Source organism: Balaenoptera physalus (genome assembly GCF_965194825.1).
Source record: "Balaenoptera physalus genome assembly, chromosome: 2".
NCBI classification, from domain to species: Eukaryota; Metazoa; Chordata; class Mammalia; order Artiodactyla; family Balaenopteridae; genus Balaenoptera; species Balaenoptera physalus.
The window spans coordinates 108316290-108342230 of NC_138883.1; the positions used below are offsets into that span (position 1 = coordinate 108316290).

General features: G+C 45.8%; 2 protein-coding genes across 12 annotated transcripts in view; one reads left to right on the forward strand and one right to left on the reverse strand.

Annotated features, from left to right (window-relative positions):
• APH1B (aph-1 homolog B, gamma-secretase subunit) overlaps positions 1-25941 on the forward strand; it is a 112579-nt gene that overhangs the window by 81497 nt on the left and 5141 nt on the right. The window contains exon 7 of one of the 4 annotated variants that reach the window (XM_082448195.1): positions 14420-15632. The exons of 1 other annotated variant lie outside the window; for it this stretch is intronic. The gene's annotated coding sequence lies outside the window, so the exon portion shown is untranslated. Of the gene's footprint in view, positions 1-939; positions 2160-14419; positions 15633-25941 lie in introns of those variants that run through there. 2 more of the 4 variants (XM_082448193.1, XM_082448191.1) reach the window with 2 other exon arrangements.
• Positions 1-25941, reverse strand: part of CA12 (carbonic anhydrase 12) — a 74057-nt gene that overhangs the window by 42808 nt on the left and 5308 nt on the right. For all 8 annotated transcript variants that reach the window (XM_082447115.1, XM_082447114.1, XM_082447110.1 and 5 more), the window contains exon 2: positions 23242-23262. In XM_082447115.1, coding sequence (XP_082303241.1) covers positions 23242-23262 — 21 coding nt within the window. The remainder of the gene's footprint in view (positions 1-23241; positions 23263-25941) is intronic.

Consider the following 25941-nt stretch of genomic DNA (forward strand, 5'->3'; position numbering starts at 1 on the left):
GTACATATGTATGTAGAGACTCACTACTGCCTTGGGCAAATAACAGTTCATGCAAGTAAATGAATGATAATTTTATTATTTTATAATCTGTTTGCAGACATGGTATGGGGTAAGTAAAACACTTTATGGGTTGAGTAATTTCTTATATTTATACATTTACTACATATACGTTACAGCATGTACTGTAATAATAAAAGCATATAGGGCTCCTTAGAAGATCAGAACTATGTAATTACTGGTACAATTTGATTGCTGTTTCTCACTGATTACTCTTTCTCACTGACTGCATCCTGTGTGCTTAAGAATAACAAAAATTCTAGTGAAAATAAATATTGTTTGTAACTTGACTATATCTGACGAGTCTGGACAAAAAAAAAAGTATTCATTATTATCCTATTATGACATTTACCTTTTTGGGCCTTTCTAAGTCTGTCCCTCAGACCTACCTGGTGCCCCTGACATTTGTGGTAGCCACACTCTTGGGGTAGAGCCCTCAGTGTCTGTGTGAACGCCTGGGCAGCCCGTCCTGGGCCACCATCCCCAGGGCCTGTCTCTTTGGACTGGCTACCAAAACGCAGTCAGATCAAAACTTGCCCCAATGGATAAAACTACAGTGGCAAGGTTTTACACATTCTAGATGTTAACACACCTTTTTTTAACCAACAGTCAAAATTTTCGTATAATAAAAGCTTTTGGTCAGTTGCCAAGGTTTGTTTTTTGTAAGGGGATCTGACTCTAGCAAAAATGCCCCCAGTCTGGACATGTATATTTATATGAAAATGATCACAGATTGTGTATCAAATTTGAACACACAATTAAATAGATTATATTTGCAATTTAAAAATGAGTATTCAAATGTTGAATAAAAGAGAAAATTGCTAAATACCCTCCTTGGAATGCTATTTAATTTTGAAGTTAATTTGTTCATTTCTTCAACAGATGTGCCTCCTGTATTTAGTATTGAAGATACAATGGAGAACACAACAGATCTGGTCTCTGTCCTCATGGAACTTACGTTCCAGTGGAAAAGACTGATAATAAATGACAGATAAGCAAACCAATACATAAGTAAAATTATTCCAGTCTGCAGTCAATGCTATGAAGGAAATAAGCAAGGGCTATGATGGAGAAAAACTGGAGGGACCACTATGGACCAGGTGATGCAGGCAGGCTTCTCAGAGGAGGCACCATTAAAGTTGAGACTTAAAGGATGGGACTGAGCCCACCGTGAGTCAAACCTGGGGAATGGCATTCCAAAGGGAGTGCACAGAGCACTCAGAGACCCTGCTGCAACAGAGAGCCTGTATATTTTATGTGTATGTGATGTAAAGACTCAGAATGAACCTAGGGTTCATCTGGCTTCCCCCTGGCCAGGCTGGGTGCTGCCCTACGACAAGGCTGCGTGGGAGTCATTCAGCACCCGCTCAGGTACACTCCTCCGTCTGTTAGAAAGGTCCTCCTTTCAGGGGGCTGGGACCCAGCTGTCTCTGGAGGTCACCCATCCTTCGTGGTCCTGTGGCTGGAGCCATAGAGAACACAGCTAAGCCACAGGACCCCATTCAGAAGGGAAGGCAGCCTCTGTATCCTCTCTAAATCCATCTCAATACCACACATTCTCAGGATGCTGTTAGGATGCAGAAGTCACATTTGTAAAATATGTTTTATACATATTTTACAGCTCCTGCAGTTCACTTCTGAAGTTGATTAAAAGATACATGGCTTCCCATAAAAGTCCAGCGGGTTCAGCTGGTCAGTAGTGTGGGGTTCCCACAGCATCTGCCTTGGCTGGATTCTTGCCCCCTGAGCCCAAAGCCACACTGTGCTGACTCTGCCTGTTTCCCTGCCAGTCAAGTGGAGAGGCATGGCCATAAAGCCCAAGATCCTACCCAAAAGGAGAAGAGGCTAGCAGAGGGGTGGGTTAATGATTGACTGGTGATGTCTTATGATTTTATTATAAACAGAGGTCAAGGAACCAAACTGGCATTGAAGCCTTTTCTTTGTTAATATTACAAGTGAATCAGAGACAGGGCAGAGCAAGGGCTGGAGAGTCAGTGTTACTTATTATTTACAAAGCTTAAAGCTGGACTGCCATAGCAGGCCCATTCTGCTTCCTTGGTTTTTACTGTTATAGATCAATAAAAATAGGAATGTTTTCTAAAGATGCTGTTAAGCCATACTTTATTATCGAACTTTTCTCTTTATTATTTAAATTTTTGTTTGGGTCGGCTTGAGAGGGAGGAGACTGGGAAAGGGTAAATTCCTCCCAAGCCACTCTTTGGCATCCTTTCTGGTTTAGCCATGGCAGTGGGGCCAGTACTGCAGGCTGGGGAGCAAGAAGAGGTGAGCTGCAGGACTGGGGCCGCCAGCTCAGCTCTCTGCTAAACCTTGCAAAGTCCTTCCCCTGCATCTTGCCATACTTAGAGGGCCCCTCCCTCTCCAGTAATCCCCTTCCAATATTGCTGGGATGGAGAGGAGAGGGGAGGTATGGGTGTAGCTAGAAGAAAAGGCTTTGCAGTCATTTACCCTTTGGCTTCCAGGCATTTGTCAGGTCCCTTCTGGAGGGAAGGCTTTTATAGGGAGGAAGGTGGGGTTTCCAGGATGCCAAAGATAAACGGTGACAACTGTTTGCTTTTGCTTCTGCATCTCTGGCACCCTCTTAGGTCCTGTTGCCTTAGAGCGCATTCGTTGTGGCGAAGCTCTGCCCACCTCTTTGGACTCCTCTGAGCCTGCTCTCCCCTCCCCCTTTTATTGCAGCAATGCTGAGACACACCAAGCTGCATCCCAGCCCCCAGAAACACCCTCTCCCTGCCCCTCATACCCCCCAAAAGGCAGGACCAAATGTTTCCACATCCTCCATGCTCCTGTGGAGCCCTTTACACTTCTCTTTCCTAGAGGCACCTACACTTATCAAAATAACATTTTATACTTTCCTACCCCAGTAGACCAGTGGTTCTCAAAGCGTGGTCCCTGGACAAGCACCGCCACCATCATCACCTAGGAACCTGTTAGGAATGCAGATTCTTGGGCCTCCCCTCCTCCCCGCTTGACACCCTGACCCAGACACTCTGGGGGTGGTGCCCGGCATCTGTCATTGAACAAGCCCAGTGGGAGACTCAGTGCTCGCTGACGGTTGGGAAGCACCGCACTGGGCTCTCAGCTCGTCCCATTCATTCCTGTATCCCTGGCTCCTCCCACTGAGCCTGCACATCAAAGTGCTCAGCAAAGGGTTCCTGAACAACGACAAGCCACTAATACGTTAGACAAGTTGCTAAGGTGGTAACGGCCTAACCCCAGTAGGGAAACCAAGCCAGGCCCATCACCTGTCAGTGCTCAGTACATGTTATTCTTGTTTGACTTGTTCACAAAGGAATTTTGGTCGATGTAAACACACGAAGTCCCCAGAAGAAACCGACATCCTGCCCTACCCTCCTAAAAAAAGAATATTAAAAATATTCTTTCTCCATCCTCAGGCAAAGACCACCTCTGAATAGTAAGAACTGCAGACACCATCTTTTTAATGCACTGTTATATGTGTAATTATGGAAACAATTAGGGTGTTTGAGGTCATTTTTATTCAGTGTTGACCATTAGGAACATAACTTCCTTTTCTAAATCTGTTTTCATGGCTCATTTCATGTCTTTAATGTTGTGTGTGTATGTGTGGTAAAATATACATAACATAAAATTTACCATTTTTAACCATTTTAAAGTGAATTCAGTGGTGTTAACTACAGTCACACTGTTGTGCAAACATCATCACTAGCCCCTTCCAGAACTTTTTCCATCATCCCAAACGTACATTCCTGGTGGTGCAGCCGCTGTGGAAAACACTTTGGTGATTCCTTAAAAAGTTAAACATAGCATTGTCATATGACCTGACAGTTCTACTCCTAGAGTAGAATTTTGAGGTATATACTCAAAGGAATTGAAAGCAGAGACTCAAACAGATACTTGTACACCAATGTTCATAGCAGAATTATTCATAATAGCCGAAAGGTGGAAATAACTCATGTGCCCATCAAGACATGAAGGGATAAATAAAATGTGGTATACACCTACAATGGAATACTGTTCAGCCATATAAAAGCTCAGCTCATTTTAACATACAACTTCTTTTCCAAGAATCTAACCAACTAGATGTTTGAGGAGACCTGAGGTGACTTTCTGTATTTTCACATCTATCACAGAAGCAAACTTACAGTAGATGCTCAGTAAACACTCATTGGTTGAGGAAAACTCTCTGTATCTTACTTGGTCTAGACTCAGAACAGTTGGTGTCAGACTTTGGTGTGTATCAGAATCCCCTGGAGGACTTGTTAAAACACAAATTTCTTGTTAAAACACAGATTGTTAAAACACTCTCAGGGTTTCTAATTCAGAAGGTTTGGGGTACAGTCCCAGAATGTGCCTTTCTAACCAAATTCCCAGGTGCTGCTGGTGCTGCTGGTCTGGGGACCACACTCTGAGGACCACTGGTCTAGCTCAGTATTTCTCAACCCTAACTGCACACTGGCGCTTCCTAGAGCTCCTAGGTCTGCCCCTGGCCCCCGCCCCAGAGATCAGGTTTAATGGGTCTTGGGTGGTGTCCAGATACAGGAGGCTTTAAGAAGCTGCTCAGGTGATTCTAATGTGCAGCCGAAGTTAAGAAGAGCTGGTAGAAAGCCTTCATTACATCGACACCGTTGGGGCTGGAGCCAGGGCTTTTTGTTCTCTGGTGTCAAGGTAAGGTTTCTTTTTTCCAAAGTAATTAATTTTTTATTGTGGCAGAATATATATAACATAAATTTACCATTAATTACGTTGAGTATATTCACAGTGTTGTACAACTGTTCACCACTGTTTAGTTCCGGGACATTTTCATCATCCCAAAGGAAACGCCATACTCACTAAGCAGTCATTTCCCTTCCTCCCCCCAGCCCTTGGCAACCACTAATCTACTTGCTGTCTCTATAGGTTTGTCTCTTCTGGATATTTCTTATAAATGGAATCATACAATTTGTGTCTGGCTTCTTTCACACAGTATAATGTTTTCAAGGTTCATCCATGATGTAGCATGTATCAGTACTTCATTCCTTTTTTATGGCTGAAGAGTATCCCATTGTATAGATGTATCACGTGTTTCTCATTTCATAGGGTTGCTTTTTGTTGTAGTTTAAATATTTGACTGTGTTTAACTTGCTATTCTCTGCTATAAAATAGCTGTTGACTGAAATAAAGCATTCATGTTCCTCTTGTGTGGGTTTTAGAAAGTAAACTGAACAGAGCTGGCACGAAAGGAAGCTGCAGATAATACAGCCTGGTTTCCTGGAGACGAGGGTCTGGGGGCCAGTAAGGCTATTATTTGTAACAAGCTTCTGAATGAAGAGAGAAAACTTCAAATAATCCTGATAATAAAGGCGTGTTCCATGCAAGGTGATGAAGCAATGTTCCCTGGCAGCAAAAGGAAACTGATGGGAGAGCAAATAATGTGAGCAGAGGTTGCCTTAGCGACCCGCTCCTTCCCTGGCAGAGAGAGAGAGAGAGAGAGAGAGAGAGTGGAAAATGTAACAGGTGCTTTTAATCATCGGTATAGCTGCCTCTGCTGCCGAAAAGCTGCTCTTCTCTCCCTTGCTGCCCCTCCACCTTCTCAGCACTCATCTTTGTGAAACGTGTGAGGCTGTGAGTGAGGAGCCGAGACTGGATGGGGCGGCTAGACAGCAGGTCAGGGGCCATCCTGCATATCTAAGTTGAATGCGGCCCTGAACAAGCTATTTAGTTGTGGACTTTGATATCTGTTTACTAGGACGAGAACCTCCCCTTCCCTCCTGCTCTGATTCCTCACCCCCTCTTTGCAACCAAACATCGTCCGGCCACTTCTGCATCTCCACTTCCTGCTCAGATCTCCCTGCTCCAGGACTCTGGCTTCCAGGCCCACATCCCACTGGATTCAAATAGACTCTTCAGCCCTCATTTCTCTTGCGGCCCTTGGCCCCGGTGCCTCCCCCCCGACCCCACCCCATTTCTGAACCGGTCCTCTCTGGGTTTCTGGGGGATACTGCTTTGTCTGAGTTATCTTCCCATTTCTCCTGCCCCTTCTCAGCTCTCTGTAGCTACCTGCCCTTAATGTCAGCTCTCCCTGTGGTTTTGTCCTTGGCTCTTTTCTTTCTCTCACTTACACTCCCCTGGGGTCATCTTATCCCTTCCCATGGCTTCAGCACCACCTCTGCCCTGTCGGGGTTTCCTCCTGAGCTCCAGACCCATTGCCTACTGGCCACCCCCATTGGACACTCCATGGGTTCCTGAAATCAGACGTGGCTGGAGGGGGAGGCAGATGGGCAAACAAATAATTTGAAAAATAACCAAACCTACCATCCTTTCCTCTCTCGCCCTCCTCCACCCCCTTCGAGGTTCTCTATCGCAGCTGATAGTACCGCCCACCCCCCCAAAAGCTGGGAATCCCAGTCCGCTCCTTCCTTTCCTTTGGCCCCATTTTTAGGCACAGAGATGTAACAATTTTACTCTTTTAGGTGTCTTTTTTTTAGGACAATATTTTTTCTTTATTTTTAATCTTTTTTTAAAAATTTAAGTATAGTTGATTTACAGTGTTGTGTGAGAGTCAGGTGTACAGCAAAGTGATTCAGTTATATATGTGTGTGTGTATATATGTATACGTGTGTGTGTATACGTAGACGTGTGTGTGTATACGTAGATGTGTGTGTGTGTACGTAGACGTGGGTGTGTACGGAGACGTGTGTGTGTACATAGACGTGTGTGTACGTAGACATGTGTGTGTGTATACGTATACGTGGCTGTGTATGTGTATATGTGGGTGTGTGTATGTATACGTGTGTGTATATGTATACGTGTGTGTATATACGTGTGTGCGTATATGTATACGTGTGTGCGTGTATGTATGTATATGTGTGTGTATGTATATGTGTGTGTGTATATATATACATATACATATATATTCTTTTTCAGATTCTTTCCCATTATAGGTTATTACAAGATATTGAATATAGTTCCCTGTGCTATACAGTAGGACCTTGTTGTTTATTTTATATATAGTAGTGTGTATCTGTTAATCCCAAATTCCTAATTTATCCCTCCCTCCCCCCCTTTCCCCTTTGGTAACCATAAGTTTGTTTTCTATGTCTCTGAGTCCATTTCTGTTTTGTAAATAAGTTCATTTGTATCATTTTTTTGAAGATTCCACATATAAGTGATATCATATGATACATGTCTTTCTGTCTGACTTACTTCATTTAGTATGATAATCTCTAGGTCCATCCATGTTGCTGCAGATGGCATTATATCATTCTTTTTTATGGCTGAGTAATATTCCATTGTGAATATATGTGTGTATATAGATATGTGTGTGTATACATATATAATATATAATAACAGTATATACTTCTGTATATACTGTACTCTTCGCGCCAAAATGGACAACCTGAATCTCATGAGAAACCCTCAGACAAACCCAAATGGAAGGACATGCTACGTGGTATCTGGTCTGTATGCTTCAGAAATGTCAAGAGCATGAAAGGTCTAAAGAGATGCCACAAATAAATGCAGTGGATTATCCGGATTGACTCCCAGTTCAGGAAGAAAAAGCTATCAAGGACCAAATTAAGTTTCTTTTAAATTTGGCCTTCATCTGTCCCTACTGGCATAGCCCTGTTCAGCTGTATAGCTCCGTATCTGTAGGCCTCACTGGCCTTGTTTCTCCAGCCCTCCACTCCCTACGCTAGATCCAGATCCAGACGTTTCTCTGCTGAAAGTTCTTCAGTGGCTCCTCAAGCCTTCAGGCTTAATCCCAAGGTCTGGAGTGCAGCCCACAAGCCCGTCATGATCCCACCCCCCTCTCTAGGCTTTGCTTCCCCTACTACCATGTGTCACAAAGCGGGGCTGGGAGTCTTAAGACTTCACCCCGACTAACAAGTTAGCCTGCCACAGTTTCACGGATGCTGGTAAAGACACGAGACTCCTGAGTCAGAGACGAAGGACAGTTTAATACTCACAGGGGTAGCAGAGTGACATTTGCAGCTGTTTCTCAAGCCCCAGTTCCATAGGGTGATGTAACCAGGGCCTTGTAACACCTCCACTTGCAAGCTGCTCCACACAATGAACATCCCTCTCAGCTTAGGAAACCCCAGTGTGTAAAGGGGGGTGGTTAGGAAACTTGCCCAACCTTTACCTCCAAGAGAGACATTATTTTACTGGACAGCAAACAGATCTGCTGTCTGCCCTGGAAGGAGACACTGCCTTTATCTATGCAAGATGACTTGCTACATAAACATCTTTGAAAAGGTAGTCTGGAACGAAAGCTGTCAGAGCCTCTGCTCACAGACACAGGGAGAATCTTTTCCCCACCACTTCTCCGACACTGGGCTGCTGCCAACCTGATTCTCTGATGGCACCCCACACTCTCGTCTGGTTTCGGAGCTCTGCTGCCTGCAGTGGAATGCCATTTTCATCCCTAAAACGCACACCACCATGCACGGAAACATGCACGCACTCTCCTTGCCCTGCTAACTCCTTTATCTTTCAAGAATCAGCTCCTCAGGGAAGCCTGACAGCCACCGTCACCCCCAAATATAGGAATTCTGCCCCACCTTTGTGTCCCCAGGGTCTGTGTACATTATCACAGGACTTAATCTGCTCCGTTGTCATTACCTGTTTACACGTCTGCTTGCCCCTCAACTCTCAGTGCATGGAAGGCAGGGGCTGTGTCCTGCTTGTCTCTGATCCCCAGTGACCAGCCCACAAAGGGAATCATTAAGGATTGGTCAAAAGAATAAGTGGATCAGTGAATAGACTGTTATTTTATAGTTTCTTCCTGTCACTTGAGGGGGAGTAGAATGTCAAAAACAGATGAGGATGGAAAATCTTCATGTGGGAAGGGGCAGGACAGCTGGGGCAGTTCATAAGCATTTTCTACATTCTGGAGGAGGGGCCAAAAATTTGTCCCACTCCCCCTGTTGCGGGACAGATCACTTGGATAAGCCCTCTTAGTGACCCGGACTTGAGGCAGGTAACTACCCAGCGTTTCTGTGAAAGCTCAGCCCCAGCTGTAACAGTCCAAATGCTGGCGTTTCAGGCTGAGATGCCAAGCGTTCTGTCTAGTGATCCAGTGATACAAATTGGGTGCATCTTTAACTGGTCTGTGCCCTTGCAAAGAGCACTGTTTTTCTAAAATAATGGATTTAGCTGTCCTGGACTGGAAGGTTGTTACCTCACCTGTGATGTTATCTCAGACGCAGCCAGTGGTTCTCAGGAGTGATTTTTGTCCCCTCGGGATGTCTGGCAACGTCTGGAGACATTTTTGGTATCACGAGGGGGAATGCTGCTGACATTCAGTGGGTAGATGGGCTGGCCAGGGGCGCTGCTAAACGTCGTACAGTGCACAGGACAGCCCCCAGACAAAGAATTATCCCGCCCCAAATGTCAACAGCGCAGAGGCTGAGAAGCCCTGGACTATTGTGATCGTCTCGGCTGGGCCACGCAGAAGGAAAGAGCAGATCACACTTTGCAGAGGATGTTTTTCTAGAAAGAATGAGGTGCTCTCGCTGTCAGTCATCCTGGGGCAGGAAAGAGGAATGGAGGCCTAACCTCAGGGGAGGGGAAACACAGTCAGGGCTCCAGGCCAGGAGAGCAAGACTGGCGCCTACGACCTGATGCTAGGAAATCCCCAGGGACAGGGATGATCATTGCCTTCGTGGAGTACTGATGACACAGACATCTGACTTTCCTCTTAGGCTGTAGTTGCCTGTGTCACCCCAGGACCTCAGTCAAATTTTGTTAAACTCCAAAGCCTAGTGAGTTGTTGTTTTTCTTAAAGCTACCATTTAATGAGCACTTACTACGTGCCAGGCATCATTCTATATCAAAGGTTGGCTAACATTTTCAACAAAAGGCCAGATAGCAGATATTTTAGGCTTTGTGAGCTGTATGATCTCTGTCACTACTACCCAACTCTGCTTTTGTTAAAAAAAAAAAAAAAAAAAGCAGCCATAGAGAATATGTGAACAGGTGAGTGTAGCCATGTTCCAAGAAGATTTTATTCACAAAAACAGGTGGTGGACTGGATTTGGCCCATGGGCCTTAGTTCACCAACCCCCATCCTATATGCTTAACAGGTATTAATTAATCTGCATTACAACCCTACGACAGAGGCACTATGTTCTCATTTAGCAGATGAGGTGACTGAGGCACAGAGGTTGAGTAATGTGCCCAAAGTCACAGTGCCAGTAAGCAGCCAGGGTGCCACTGACCCTGACCCTCACGTTCTCCCCAGCAGCAGCCTTTGGAGGGTCTAGAGCCTGGGCGGCAGCAGCGGTTATGAGGTGGTGAGAGGGGACCAGCAGACAAGCCCTGGCGATGGTCCAGAGCTAGAGGGGAGAAGCAGCAATGGAGAGATTTGTGACCTTGTAAACATTCCTGGGGGGTCTGGAAATAACAAAAAGAGGGGATCTGGTAAAAGACGTGAGCTTTCTGCAGCTACCCACGGGGGAACATGACCTAAGTGACGGCTGACTGGTCTCTAAACATTGACCTGCTGTTGAGCCCGTTCTTCACTTACCCGCTTTCACAAAGAGGAAGGCCTTTCTGATATCTAACCTATAGCGCTTTTGCTGTTATTTAAAGCTGCTCCCTCAGTTTTCCCTTTTAGGGAGAAAACTTGCTGTTCGATGGTTCTTCTCACACCTGAAAGCCTTCATCCAGGCTACTTCTTTTTTTTAAAATTTATTTATTTATTTTTGGCTGCATTGGGTCTTTGTTGCTGCGTGCGGGCTTTCTCTAGTTGTGGCGAGGGGGGGCTACTCTTCGTTGCGGTGCGCGGGCTTCGCATTGCGGTGGCTTCTCTTGTTGCGGAGCACGGGCTCTAGGCATGCGGGCTTCAGTAGTTGTGGCACACGGGCTCAGTAGTTGTGTCTCGTGGACTCTAGAGTACGGGCTCAGCAGTTGTGGTGCACGGGCTTAGTTGCTCCACAGCATGTGGGATCTTCCTGGACCAGGGCTCGAACCCGTGTGCCCTGCATTGGCAGGCGGATTCTTAACCACTGTGCCACCAGGGAAGTCCCCATCCAGGCTACTTCTCTCTCCCTTCCAGAGGGGTGTGAAGTGCAGTTGGGAAGGTCAAGGGCTTTGGCGCCATTGACCAAGCTGCCAATCACAGCTCCACCACCTACTGGCTGTGTGACCTTGAACATATCTCTTAGATTTCCTGAGCTTCGCTTACAAAATGAAAGTGGCAGTACCCACCCGGCAGGACCCCAGGGCTGTTGGGAAGAATAAACGTGGTAGTGTAGTGTCTATTTGTGATGGACTTACAAGACATGCTGGTTCTCAGGCCCTTCTGAATGGAATAGTCTCAATTCCTCCCTCCCCTGCCCCCTTTTTCCAACCTTTTAGAGCAAGTTCTCCCTTTCACTACCGGAAAACAAATCTAGGGCTCCCTGCGTGGCTCCTTTTACTTCTAATGAGATATGCATGGTGATGTGGCATTTCGTTTCAGACTGGTTTCACCTCTGAAATCCTGCCATCTCAGATCAAGTGTCACCTTCCCCCTGGTGCCTTCCCTCACTCCCAGAGCCAAAAGTAAATAGAGAAACAAACCATTCTTTCCTCGTTCACTCAACAAATGTTTCCTCAGCACCTCTCCTGGACTGGGCTCTCTGCCTCTGCCCGAGCAGCCCCCTCGGGGAGGGTGTCACTCCCCACACGGTGTGCATGATGTTCTCCTTCTAGATAACGCCCCTTGAGGCTAGAAAGGGCTCCTGCTCAAACCCGTACCCCTCGAATACTGCCTTGCTTGCAGCAGGCTCGTACTCAAAAACCACCAGGGAGGAAATCATTCTCCAGTGATAATTTAGCACATTAGCCTTAGCTGGAGAGCGAGCACTTGTTTATTAACCCCAGAGGTACCTATGCTTCTCAAGGCAATTACGTGAAGGAAGAGCATTAAAGTCCTGCAGTTCCCCACTTTTTTCCCCACGGCGTAACAAGGTTTCTGACCAGACATCTTTGCACACCCAGTCTTCCCTGCAGACCTTCCATGCTCAGTTTTACTCAGTGCTGGACCATTCCCTGCTCCATCCTTGCTGATAGAGACGTTTAAGCATTACACCAAAAGGTTCATCAAGAGCTGGGAGGGCTCTTGGGAAACTGCCAAAAGGAAGCACCGAGGGACTGAGGGGCGGCTGTAAGTTCTCACCCAAGCATCGCTCCAAGCAGTGAGATGTCAACACACATTCCCGTAGCTCAGAAGCCAGCGGAGAGGCTCACTCCAAGTTCATGGTGTAGGAGATGGAGGTGTGAGTGTCGGGGGTGTGGACACACCTAAGAATGTAGATACACGTGAACGTGGATGCATGCGTGTACACATATGTGTGTGTGTGTAAATGCGTGCATACACCTCTTTCCTGAATCACCAGGGCCGAGCACGGGGCAGGCGGCTCTCCTCATTCAGTCTCTGCCGGGGCTCCTGTCTTGCTGCGCCCGCACGGTGTTCCTCACCAGGAGCTGCTTCCTGCCCCTCTCCCCACCCCCAGGTCCACCCACTCTCTGATCTGCTTTTCTTCTTCACTTACGTGTGTCATCCATTCCCTGTTCTTCCTTCCAACTCTCGTCTTTCCGATTCCAACCACCACACTCCTTCAGCTGTCCATCCTACTCCCAAGAATCCGAAAACGGTATTGATTCATGACTGTCCCTGTAGGACCCCTGACATCTCTCCCAGCCGTGCGCTGCCTACAGTAATGATGACTTGACTGTATAGATTTTTTTCCCTGGCAACCACACTGGTCTTTGATCTACATTTCCCTTGAGTGTGTCACAAGGAACCATATCAAATGTTTATTTATGTCAACAGGTATTAAGTCTATTGTGTTTTCTTTAACCACTAAGCCTTTTACTCTGATGTAGGGAAGAAAAGCAAGTTAATTTGGCATAATTTGTTTCTGGCAAGTCTATATTATTTACTTTTTCAAAAAAATCACTGCATTTCCTCAATGGCTTTTGCACAGTGTTGTGATGTGTCGTGTAGGGTACACAATGCCTGGCATAAAATAAGCATCCACCAAATGACTGGGAAAATACACGAGACGGAAATCAGGAGACACAAATTCCAGTCTTGGCTCAGCTTCTCATGCTTGGGCCACTTGACAACTCTGAGTTTTCCTCGCCTCATCTGTAAATGAGTGTGGGGCTTGGCTACATCAGTGCCCCCCACTGGGGTCCCACCTAGGCAGCAGTGGCAGTCTGGATGCTGATGTGAATACTTCACGAAGCCCAACAGAGATGGGCACTCATCTACAATCAGGCTGCTTCTGCCAGTTACAACATTAGATGTCTTACATTTCTGGCTGAGTTATATCAACAGGTCAGGACCCCCATTGCCCCTCCCGTGGTTCAGACCCCTATCCCCCTCTCCTGCATCCCTCTGGCCCCCTTCCTTCCGTGTTTCACACTCAATTCACTCTTTACTTTGTAGCCACAATGATCCTTCTAAAACGCTTATCTCAGCTTTCCACCTAGAACGCTCCAGCTGTCCCCCCGCTATCTCCAGAATGAGGTCCCAACTCCTCAGCTAGCTTATGAGCCCCTCACACTGGCCCTGGTCCATCTCCCCAGCCCCTTCCCTCCTCACTGAGGTCCTTGGTAGTGCCCAGAACCTACCAGCCTAGGTGATCATGGCACAATCTGTCCCTTAACCCCAAAGGCTCTTTCAACCCCTGCCCTTTGCCTGGCTAGCTCTTACATGTCCTCCAGGTCTCAGCTTAGACATCACCTCCTCCAGGAAGCCTTCTCTAATCCTTTCCCAAGACACTAGGTGAGGGCACTCTTTTCTGTGCTTCATCTCTCTGCTTTGTAAGGCCTAATTCACTGTCTCCTCCCAGATTCTCAGTCTTATTCATGCCTTATTCATCATTTCCTCAGCACCTAGCCTAATACTTGGCACTTTGTATTTATTCTATAAATGTTTGTGGAATAAATGTGAATCCTTATCTTGGGCTAACTAAAAACTTTGATTGGTTTTCAGATCTGTCTTTGATTAATAACAAATGGGAAAACTTTTATTAATAGATTAATTTGTTAAACCTTTTAAACAATGGTATCCATGGAGGAGGGCAGAATAAAAGAGTGATGCATGTGTAGGGTACCATTACTCTCAGGTCCCTTCTAGGTAATAATTACAGAAATTTATTTGTATAACGTTTTGGATCAGGATCATGAAAAATACCTATAAACTAGAAGGGCACTATCAATGAAGAACCTTTAGATTTGCAGGTCATGGGAGAATAGACAGTTACTCAAGTTGGAATCACCAGTTTGCCTCTGGGCTTCCTGGTGGCCAAAGCCAAAAGGGGAAACAGTCATTTGCACGACTGCCTCAGACCTGCTACAAAACCTCTTTGTTCCACAACCTTCACAGTCACCTTTTCTCCTTTCTCCACTTCTCATGCAGTTTCCAGAAGATGGAGTACCAAGGAGGGGCCTCCCTACAAAAGCACCAGGCACCATTTGCCAGTGTCACCATTCCCTGCTGTAAGCAAATCTCACCCTCATCATAACCAAAGAGCCCTTTCTGGGCCAACTGTCCCAAAAGGTGGGGGCAGCATGACCATTTGCCCTGAAGCTAACCACGGGCATTCTTACGAGATCTACATGGGTCTCCTATTCACCCAGAAGTCATACAGCTGATCTAGTCACAAGTTAATGATTACAAAATCATTTAAAAAGTTAAGATGAGCTAAATGAGCCATTTTATTTAGAGTCACGCCAGTTCTTTTTTTTTTTTTATATTGCAATTTTATTTCAATCGCACAGATGAAGTTAGCATGTAGGAAATTTAAATGAAACAGTACGGTAAAAATAGCAGAGAACCAAAACCTCTAATAAGGAAGTCCACCTAAAGCATGAGAATTCAACATTCATTAGTGTTTCATCTTCAGTTTTGATTGACACTCGATGCTTGCAAATTTTGAAACAAACTTTGAGACCATGCTGTCTATTCTGAAGAGATTTCAGCACCAGCACTAAGATTTGTACATTCAGTTGGTTTGCAATTGACTTGTTAGCCATTTACGCAGTGTATAGTACAGATTTGTCACAGGTCAGATCACAGTGTTGAAGGAAAGAAGTACCTTCCTGTAATTAGAAAGGATCCCTTAAACTGCACTCAGCTTAAGACATCCAATGTACAGGAGCACGAAAACCATCATAATACTGTGGCTCCAAAGAACATAGTTTTGATAAGGAAAATAACCTAAGCTTCTGTTTCCCATTTTAATTACTGAAATCTCTAACAATGACAAAACTGTCACATAGGACAGTTACGTCAGTTCTGAGTCAACCTTTATGGACATGAGGAGGTGGCAGCTCGTATTTCTTCCTTCCTGGTTGGCAAAAATTAAATGCTTGCCAGGTCATTGGAAAGCTTGTTCCTTAAAGGAATACTTTTGTGAATTAATAAAAAAAAGAAGAAAAAGAGCCCATCTATGGGAATTCCCTGGCGGTCCAGTGGTTAGGACTCGGTGCTCTCACCGCCATGGCCCAGTTCAATCCCTGGTCAGGGAACTAAGATCCCACAAGCCGTGTGGCTCAGCCAAAAAAAAAAAAAGCGCCTAATTTATTTTGTTTACAAATACTTGTAATACTGGTCCAACACCACTAAAAAGTGTAAGTGAACTGTGGCTTGACTGAAAATTGAAAGAAGTTACAGTTCAAAATCTAATGTTTCCCCATCATTCCTATATGCTATGTTGAACAGCATGCATACTAGCGATTATTTTTACATTTTCTTGCTGTTTCACTATTTAATTGTTGATCAATTAAATCATTTCAGCTCCTTTCTCTGTGCTCTTAGCATCTAACAGGGTGCTTCTTGATGAGTATTTGTGGAACAGCTACCATATTTCATTGCTTCTAGATGCCATGGATTATAAGATATATCCCACTTACAGAGATGCTAAAATAAAATAGTTGCATCTGAGAATCAATGAAATACAGTCTTTGTCCACAGCAGGTCCTGGCTCTCTTTCTTGGCCATGCGGTGTGGCCCTGGGAAGAGTCTGGCTGTGCTCTTGGGCTCCGCAGTCGTGCCTGCACCCTTCACCCCTGTGGCTGCCCCTGCAGAGGAAGACAGTAACAGACCAGGAGAGAGGGCCCCTGCTCCCTTCAAGGAGACGTGGAGCCTGCTGAGACAGTCTCTGGTCCATTCTCTTCTTCATGGAAAACCAGACCTTCTAGTCTCTGCCCGGGGCGCCTTCACACACCTGCTCTGAATTCAGCCTTTTTGCTTTCAATCTTTCTTCTAAGCTGGTTTACCCCACGGGCTCCTCTCTCTCCCCCTGCTGGGGATGGGCTGCCAAGGGCTTTAACTGGCTTCTGGAGGGCTTTGCCCTGCCCTCACCTGAATGCCTGGGGCTTGAGACCAGCATGAAGCAGAGAGGGCAAGTTTGAGCACAGCCAGAGGCCTGACGAAGCCCCTGGCAGGACCCGCTCCCAGCTCTCGCCAGCCAACTCTCAGCCCGCAGTTCCAAGGCTTGTCTCTGCCCCAGGTGGGTGACAGTCCCTGCACGGGGCTGGACTTATGTAGCTCAGAGCCCTAGTAGCCCAGGCCCAGATTTCTTCCCGGCTGCACTCCTGAACCCTAAATCAAGGCTCAGCCCAGAGGCTCAGGGGGGAGTAGCACCCTGCCCCCGTGGGCTGGGCAGGGAGGCAGGGGATGCTCCAGTGACTTCAGCTGCATGGCTGAGGTGGCCACGGCTGTGGAACCAGATATCTGGTCCCTAGATGCCAGGGAAGTGCCAGGGTGATGAGCTCCAACTCGACCCCTGGTCTGAAGGACAAGGCTGGGAAGAACTTTCTGGCCTGTGAGGCCCGTGGGACAAGGGCTTGGTGCCCTTGGGGTTTTTTGCTCAATCACTTTTTTTCTCACAAGGGAAACTCCTTTTGTTTGTTCAGAATATAAAAAGAACACCTCCTCACTGTTAAAAACTCAGGCAATTCAGAAAAGCACGAAGAAGTAGATCCTTTCTAACAAAACTCAGGTTTGTTTGGTATTGTGGAGCTTACCAGGCATTTTCCCATCTATTAGCTAATAGAATTCCACCATCACTCTGTAAAGTGAAGGGAAAGAAGATGATTAGCTACACGTGCTCACTATTCGCCAGGCACTGCGAGCCTGTTTCTGTGTATTATCTTATTTAATCCTCGCCATGACTCTGAAGCAAAGCAGAGGTCCTCAAACTTGAGTGTGTATCAGAATCACCTGATGGGCTTGTTAAAGCAGACTGCTGGGCCCAGCCCCAGAGTTTTTGATTTGGAGGTAAATCTGGGATGGGCCCGAGAATTTGCGTTTCTAACACAGTCATATGTGGTGCTTTTCTTGCTGCTAAAAGAACAGGAGGTGAAGGGTTTGGGTTTTTCCTCCCAGGCTCCCCCCATGAGTTTCGCTTGTAGTTCTGAGTGTTTGGGAAGGGCATCCCAAGCCCCCGGTGATGTTGGTGCTGCCCTTCCAGGTGCCACTGAGGTAGATGCTATTCCTGCTCGCATTTTGTAGCTGAGAAAACCGAGGTCCAGAGAGGTTGTTACTTTCCTAAGACCATTCATCCAGAAAGTGGCCTAGCTGCTATTTCCAGGAGGTCTGCCTGCTTCTGGGCTTTGTACACTTTCCACTTCTTCCTCCTGGTTTTCTGTCTCACCCATCCCTCGCCCCCCATGACACTACACCCGCCTTTAGGAACAAATGCTAGCTTCCCTATCTTTTCACCCAGCTGGTAAGGCCAGCCGTGAACACGAAAATGCAGGCATTTGGGCAGCTACAGGCCAAGATCCTCCAGAACACACAAACCTCAATTCTGCAACTCAGGAAAGATGAGAAATGACGACGAGTGGGTAGACCACACCACATCCAGGCGGACCCTGGATGTTACAACTTCAATTAGAAGTAACTGGAACTATAGCACAGATTTAATAAATCACAGCGGGTTGGATTGCTAAGACTCAAGGGAAATCCCCAAGACACAGGGGTTAGGGATTCAGTTCCCTGGTATGAAAAACATGTTCTGGCCTTATTTTGTTCTCTCTCCCTCTTTCCCGGAAGAGTGCTTTGTGCCTCTTGTCCTTCATCCTCAGGATGGCAGTGGGAGCAGGGGAGAAGTCACTGGGGTATTGTGAGTTGGCCAGGCCTCTACCTTTGGTAAAGACGACAGTTCTCCGTAATAAAATCAGCCTATTAATTGCACATGCTCCCTAACTGCTGTTTTAAGTTCTCCCTTTAGCTCTAACTTAACCTGTTTTTTATACTGCCTTTGAGTGTGAAGGTCACACGGTGCCTTTGCCTACTACAAAAGTAAAGCTTCCTAGCTTCCTTGCACGTGTTCCATGTCTTGTTCTAGCTTGGGAAGGATGTCCCGAACCCCAGAGATAGTTTGTTTATAGTAACTTAATATTCCAGCAGATTCAGGACAGAAGGGGGGTGGCGGTGGGAGCCTGGAGAACCAATGAGGTTCGCCCCAATGGAGGATCCCTTCCTAATTCCCAAAGGAAATTCTTTAAGACAGAGCCTCTATTGTCTGGGAGAAAGGAGAGCAGTTAAGGAATGCGGTGGCAGTGGTCACAGGGAGTCCTGCCAGAGCCCAGGACCGAGAAGCTGGGCAGGAGGGCCTACGAGCCCGGCGCCCGGCACCCCCAGGCTAAGCTGCCATCTTTCCAGAGTCCCCGATCTGGGATGGAGGGGCTGATCTGGTGGATGCCTTGCGGGGCCCTGACTTGGGGAGAAGTGGGACTCGTTCACCTGCCAGGAGGGGGCGTTTGGCTTGCTCTTCCCCTTACATCTCATCTCCCATGAAGGTTTGTCTTATTTCTCCCGAATAATGAACAGTGGTATTTGTCTGTTTCTGAACTAGCTCACGTTGGAGGAGCACCAGAGCAGTGTCTGGCATCCTCTGGGATGGAGCCCCACCTCTGTTCTCTGCTCACATGATGCATTCTTGGGTCGTTAGTTTCAATACAGTCATTCCTTTTGGTTGCTCTGTTATTTGGAACACGCTGAGGGTTTTTTTGGTTGTTTCTTGTGGGAGGGCTGAAAAATCTATTGGGGTAAGGATGACTCTCCCAGCCAGCTGGAATTTTTTAACTCTTTTATTGAATATAATATACATACAGAAAAGTGCACGTATCGTAAGTGAACAGCTTGATGGATTTTCACAAACTCAACACAGCACCTATGTCAAGGAACGAAACGTGACCAGTATCCCCTCCTTCCAGTCACCTCCGCACCCCAAGGGCACCCGCTATCCTGCCTTCTAACAGCATAGATGCACTTGAGCAGACTGGAGTTCAGCCTTCTCTCACGTGTCAGCCTGACTTGCAGTTGCCCTCTATTTCAGAGTTGGTGGCTCAGCAGGACTGAATTGGGGCTGATTGCAGGGGGTAGGGCACTGACCCAGCACATGCCAACACGTACCCAGCTGCTGCTCCAGCCACCCAGGAGGAAGCACTCAGGGGCAGGGTTGGCTCCATCCTGGCTGCCAGATGGTCCTCCTGTCTGCAGGGGGCCATCCGGGAGGTTAGCCTGGTGACTCAGTGTGGAGGGGGGATGGGGCTCGAGTTCTCTTTCCGTGTGCTTCTAGAAGTCCTATCATGTGTTCCTGGAAGCGAGAGGCCCGCGGAGCAGGATGACTCAGAGGCATCTATGTGAAAAGTAGCTGAGGTCTGCGCCCTGGGAAAACCAGCACGTGGCCTTGGGTTGGACTTGCCCCATTCGGTGCAGCCTGTATTGTTTGGAAACCATTCTCCCCTCTCCCCCCTGGCACCTATGCCAGGCTCTCTGTTTACTTGTGTGACTCCAAGCACAAGTGCCAGCTGCCAGCCTGGACCTGTTTGCCTCCTTCACTGGCCCCCACTGACCTGACTCCACATCACGTGTGCTCATTTCACTAATAAAAACCCAGGTTTGTCTCTGTGCTCACCCCCATGCATGCCATGCATCTTTAGACTCTGCCCTCTGCTTCCTCAGCAAAGAGCTGCTCTAACTGTACGCAGGAGGGACAGAGGGCTGGCCAGCGCTAATGGTCAGGAAGAAATGCTTCTGGATTGGTCGGTATGGCTGGACAGAAAGGCCCTCTCTTGGGGAGCACCGTGTCATGCCTAAGTGGCAGTAAGATTTTCCTCCAATACCTTCTTGACACCGTGTCTCTCTGTTCTCTGTAACTTCCTTGCCCTGCCCAGGGGGGCTGTCCCGCAGACGAAGGGAGCCCTGGGGAGACGTGACTTGTGTCTCCACTCCACCTGGGAAGCCAGTAGAAGAGGTGTGGGGCAAGTTACCTCTGACTCAGGCTAGAAAGGTCTTGGGAACCATCTGGTCAGAGGTTCTCTAACAGAGTGCATAAGAATCACCTGAAATAGACAAGTTTTTCAGGTTCCCTCCCTCCCCCAGGTCCAGGCTGCGGCTCAGAAATCTGTATATCTGGAAGGCATTCCAGGTGATTCTGATGCAGGTGAGCCCAAGCCATAGCTTGAGGAACACTGATCTGCACAACCCCTTCCCCAGGTCACAGATGGGGAGAAAGCAAGACCCCGAGGGCCCACGTGCCTCCTCCAGACCATATGGGATAAGGTCCAGAACTTGAGTCCCGCCTTCTTTCCGTGCCTGCACTGCTCCTGTCTCCTCCCACACACTGAACCTGCCCGAGGGGCCCTGATGCCCAGACTCCACCAATTCCTCCTTTGTCAGGTCTCTTGCCCTACCCTTCCCTCTTACTGCCGCCACTGTAAACTGGACGTTAAGACACAGAATGGGGTTTCTTCAAAGGCCAGACACCTTCCGGCCTCCCTCCCATCCTTCCTCTTCCACCACCTACCACCCCCTACTCTCCTTAAAATGCAAATTACCCCCTGCCCCGCCCCTCCATCCGTGGGACAAAGTGGGAAGAGCCTGGCCTCCCCCTCCATGCTGCCCCTGTTTTTTTTTTTTTTTAATTTAGAACAATATTTATTAATGAAATATATTCACCTTAGAGAAGTCCATACAACACTCTCAATATAATAGAATACTGCTGACACAATGCAATCATTATAGCTTTAACAACATGTTACCAAAAGGTGGACATACATGAAGCTTTTATTTGTGGTAGTGAGGGAAATAACATTCAACTCCAAAAAATGATGATGAGATACACAGGCGTCAAATTGCCTTCTCATATTAATAAAACGTGTAGACACAAAACTATTATTATTTTTGAGAGAAGTAAAAATCTATTCCAAGAAAACAATGTATCTTGATAATAATAGTCATAGTCTACTTTTATTGGGTGCTTACTATAGAACAAGTATCAATACTGTGCTAGCCCGTTTCACATGGATCTCACCATTTGATCCTCACAGTAACCCTGTGGTTGGTGCCATCAGTAGAAAGTCTAATATAGGCCTTTAGAACAGCAACAATGCCTTCCTGTTGCACAATGTTAGTGTTTTTTGGGGAAAAAAGTCCTGTTGTGTCTCATGTTTTTCTCTCTGTATTTTGGGATAATTTAAAGTATTAGCTAAATATTCTTGAAAAAATTTTTTTTAATATTTTGTTTTATTTTGCATTTTTTGGTAAGGCAAGCATAGGATAAACATTCAAACTTTACAAACAGTGAAAAGTAACTCTTCCCTCCCAGAGCTGACCCCTAGTCCCTCAGTACTCCTTTCCAGGGGCCATTACTGTTTCAGTTTCTCCTGAATCCTTCTAGAAAAATTCTGTGCAAACACACAGTTACATTGTACACACATGGTGCCACATATACATACTATACCTGGCTTTTTTCATTTAACAACATAGCTTGGAGATGGGAGATGGGCCAGTATCCTTACTTATAGACCTGCTGCGGTCTTTTAATACATGACCCAACCTATCTTTCTGACCTTAGAGTCCATCCCTCCCCTGTAACGACTTCTCTACATGTTTTCCCTCAAATGCCATCTTGCTCTTTCTTGCCTTCATTCATGTGATACCATCATCAACTTGGCCAATAGCACTTCCTTCCCATCGTACTGAATCCTCCCCATCCTCCAAGGTCCAGTTGAAAACCCTCTTCCTCCAGGAAGCCTTCCTTGACCATCTAGCCCTAGCACTCTTGTCCTCCTCTGAACCATCAGAGCACTGAATCATTTACTTGTTATCTGCTATTATTACCTATTATATTCTCTTTGAATTGTGAGCTTTAAGTAATTCCCATCTACAGACCACAGCCTATGCTTCTAATTACCCACCCACTTAGCAACATGCCTTGCCCATAATAAGTACATAAGGGATGTTAGTAGCAGTGGAGCCATGCAATGCTAGAGCCAAGGAGACCTTGGCCTGGAGGTAGCTGGTTGATTAACTTAGGGACTTTTCTATGCCTCTTGGGCTAACAAACATCCAAAGGCTAACTAGCAAATCCAAGTCAGATCTTTCTCTGGATTCTGCTTCCTCTGTAGTAATCAACTTCCCTGCCTGTCATCACCCCTCCTGTGCCAACGAGGCCAGTTCCACCCTCCTGCTCCCCATAACAATCTCTCTTGCACATCCCTCGTCACTCAGTCCCAAACAAGACATTATTAACATTCCTGCGCTTGCCAGTGGACCCTAGAGCTTGACCCCCATCCCCACTCCAGCTGATGACCAAATTTCCCATTCATTGCAATACATGAGCTAAGCCGATTTCAAGCTGCTTATCTCGAAAACTTTTTGCAGACTTGATGTCCCTGTCTCTCCATTTAAGACAACCATTCCTCTTTCACTAAGGACTGACCATGACTGCTTGGTCCACTGCTTGCTTACAAACACGGCAACGAGAAGTTAATTCTAGACCCACTGGCAGCTTAAGTTCTCGGGCCTGAGCCTAACTTTCAGAAAGGAGCCCTTTATTCTTTGTTTACTGTAGAATAAATGTCCTACAGAGGAGAAGGGCACTCTCCTGCCTAGGGCCCTTGCAGTCTGAAGGTAACCTGGGCACCCTCACCTGGGCGGTTTGCAGGAATCTGAAAGCCTTACTCTGTGACTCGCAGTTCAAATGCACAAAGCTGGCTCAGCTCCTTGGAGAAAGAGCTGTCTGAGACGTGTGTGGAGCAAGTCTTTAGAGAGGACGTTGTGCCCTCTTTTAACAATACCAGAACTGCTCTCCCCAACTCCCCAAAATAATCTCTACAGGTCAAGAAGTTTCTGACTTTCTCATTAAATACATTCATCTCCTCAAAAAAGTATTTAAGATCTCTACTTACCTATATAGGTCCACGTGGATCCTGCAAAGAAGAAAAAAAAAAAAGCAAGTAAGCACAACTGAGCTTGAACAAGTTAGAGAAGACATGACAGATTTTATTTTTAAATGGGTGAAATTAAAAGGAGGTGGATGCCCAGAACTTCAAACTTTCTCAACGTGGAGAAAAGGGAACCCTTATGCACTGTTGGTGGGAATGTAAATTGGTGCAGCCACTATGGAAAACAGTATTGATATATAGGTTGCTCAAAAAAATCAAGAACAGAACTGCCATATGATCCAGCAATTCCACTCCTGGATATTTATCCAAAGAAAACAAAAACACTAATTAGGAAAGATATATGCACCCCTATGTTCATTGCAGCATTATTTACAACAGTCAAGATATGGAAGCAACCCAAGTGGCCATTAATAGGTGAATGGATAAAGAACATGTGAGATATATATATATATATATATATATATATATATATATATATATATATATATATATATATATATATTATATATATATATATTCCATAGATATATATATGGAATATTACCCAGCCATAAAAAAGAATTAAATCTTGCCATTTGTGACAACATGGATAGACCTAGAGAGTATTATGCTAAGTGAAATAAGTCAGAGAAAGACAAATACTGTATGATTTCACGTATATGTGGAATCTAAAAATCCAAACAAATGAACAAACGTAACAAAAGAAACAGAGATACAGAGAATAGGTGGTTTCCAGAGGAGGGGTGCATGGAGGGAGGACAGAAATAGGTGATGGAGATGAAGAGGTACAAGCTTCCAGTTGCAAAATAAATGAGTCACTGATATGAAATGTACAGTGTGGGGAATATAGTCAGTAACTGATATCCTTGGATGGTGACATATTTTAAATGTATAGAAAAAAATCACTGTGTTGTATAATAGGAACTAACATAGTGTTGTAGGTCAATATACTTCAAAAACAAACAAACTTACTCATAGAAAAAGAGGTCTTACTGGTGGCTACCAGAGGCAGTGGGTGAGGGCAGGGGGAGTTGGATGACGATGACCAAAAGGTACTAACTTCCAGTTATAAGATAAATGAGTACTAGGGATGCGATGTACAACATGCTAAATATAATTAACACGGCTGGACGTTACATATGAAAATTGTTAAGAGAGTCCTAAGAGTTCTCATCAGGAGGAAAAATTTTTTTCTATTTAATTTTGTACCTATATGAGATGATGGGCGTTCACTAAACTTACTGTGATCATCATTTCATGATGCATGTAAGTCACATCATTATGCCGTACCTACTAAATTTATACAGTGCTGTGTGTCAAGTATATCTCAATGAAACCGTAAGAAAAACATTTTTTTTAATTAGAAAAAAAAACCCGAAAAGCTTTTTCAGAGTCTGTGTCAGAACAACTGCTTCTCAGAGCAACTGTGCTCCCAGGGGAGACAAAGCACAAGGCAGTGATTTTGTGCAGGGGCCCAGGGGTTAGGGAGGGGGCTTCTTGATCAGAAGCCTCCCATATATCGTAGAGAAGCCAAATGTCATCACCTGGAAATTTGGGTAATAAAGTCACAAGGCTGAAAACTCAAAAGCCACCAAAAGGTACACAGTGAAAGCGATTCCTGCCACCCGAACTCCCTGCTTCATTAGACTTAGTCAGTTTCACCAGCTGATGGGAACTTGCACAGTGTGACTGCACGCATAGGTCTCTGTATTCTGTTCCCCGCCCCCCGCCTTTTTTGCACACAAATGTTGACATACGGGAAACCCTGTTTTACATCTTGCTTTTTCCCTCTTAACAACACAGGCTGGAGAAGAGTTCACCTCAGTACATAAAGAGGAGAAAACTAATCCCCAAAGGAAAGTTTTTCTTTGAGGAAGCTGCCACCCTCATCTGAGTTAGAATTCCAGGGGCAGTGGCAATGTGGAGGAGAGGTCCTGCCAGGTATATAACGAAAGTCACCTATCGCTTCCCACTCCACACCCTTCACTCATAAAAGCCCTTTGTGCCGACAACAAAACATAGTTTTAAAAAGTCATTGCATAAAGAATATACAAATCAATTTTCACTGCAAAGGAAAGGAGCTGTTACAGTGGAGGATTACTGGACCGAATGTCAATATTATGACATAGTATGAGTGTGTTTCATGTTTGGTAATTGCAATCATTGTTGCTTTTGTTGTGGTCATCCATTTACAATGCTTGGTGTCAGTCTATCTCTTGTAAAAATAAAATACAGTGTGTGTGTGTGAAAAAAAAAGTGATTGCATAGTACACCTGAAACTAACACAACATTGTTTAATCAACTGTGCTCCAATATAAAATAAAAAATTTTTAAAAGTCGTTGTATAGATAACCAACAAGGCCCAGTGTATAGCACAGGGAACTATACGCAGGGAACTATCTTGTAATAACCTATAAGGGAAAAGAATCTGAAAAAGAATATATAGGTATATGTATAACTGAATCACTTTGCTGTACACCTGAAACTGACAGTATTGTACATTAACTATTCTTCAGTTTTTAAAAAGTCATTGCAGAGCTGCTCTCTCATTACCCTGTTGGCACACCTCCCTCTTCATCTCCAGGAGGAGCCCGAGACCCCAAACTGAGACTCAGGGTGTCTCGGGACACATCACAATGAGGGGGCTGTTCAACTCCTATGTCCCTCCCTCCCAGCTTCTCCCAGTGCCTCTGAGATTCTCGG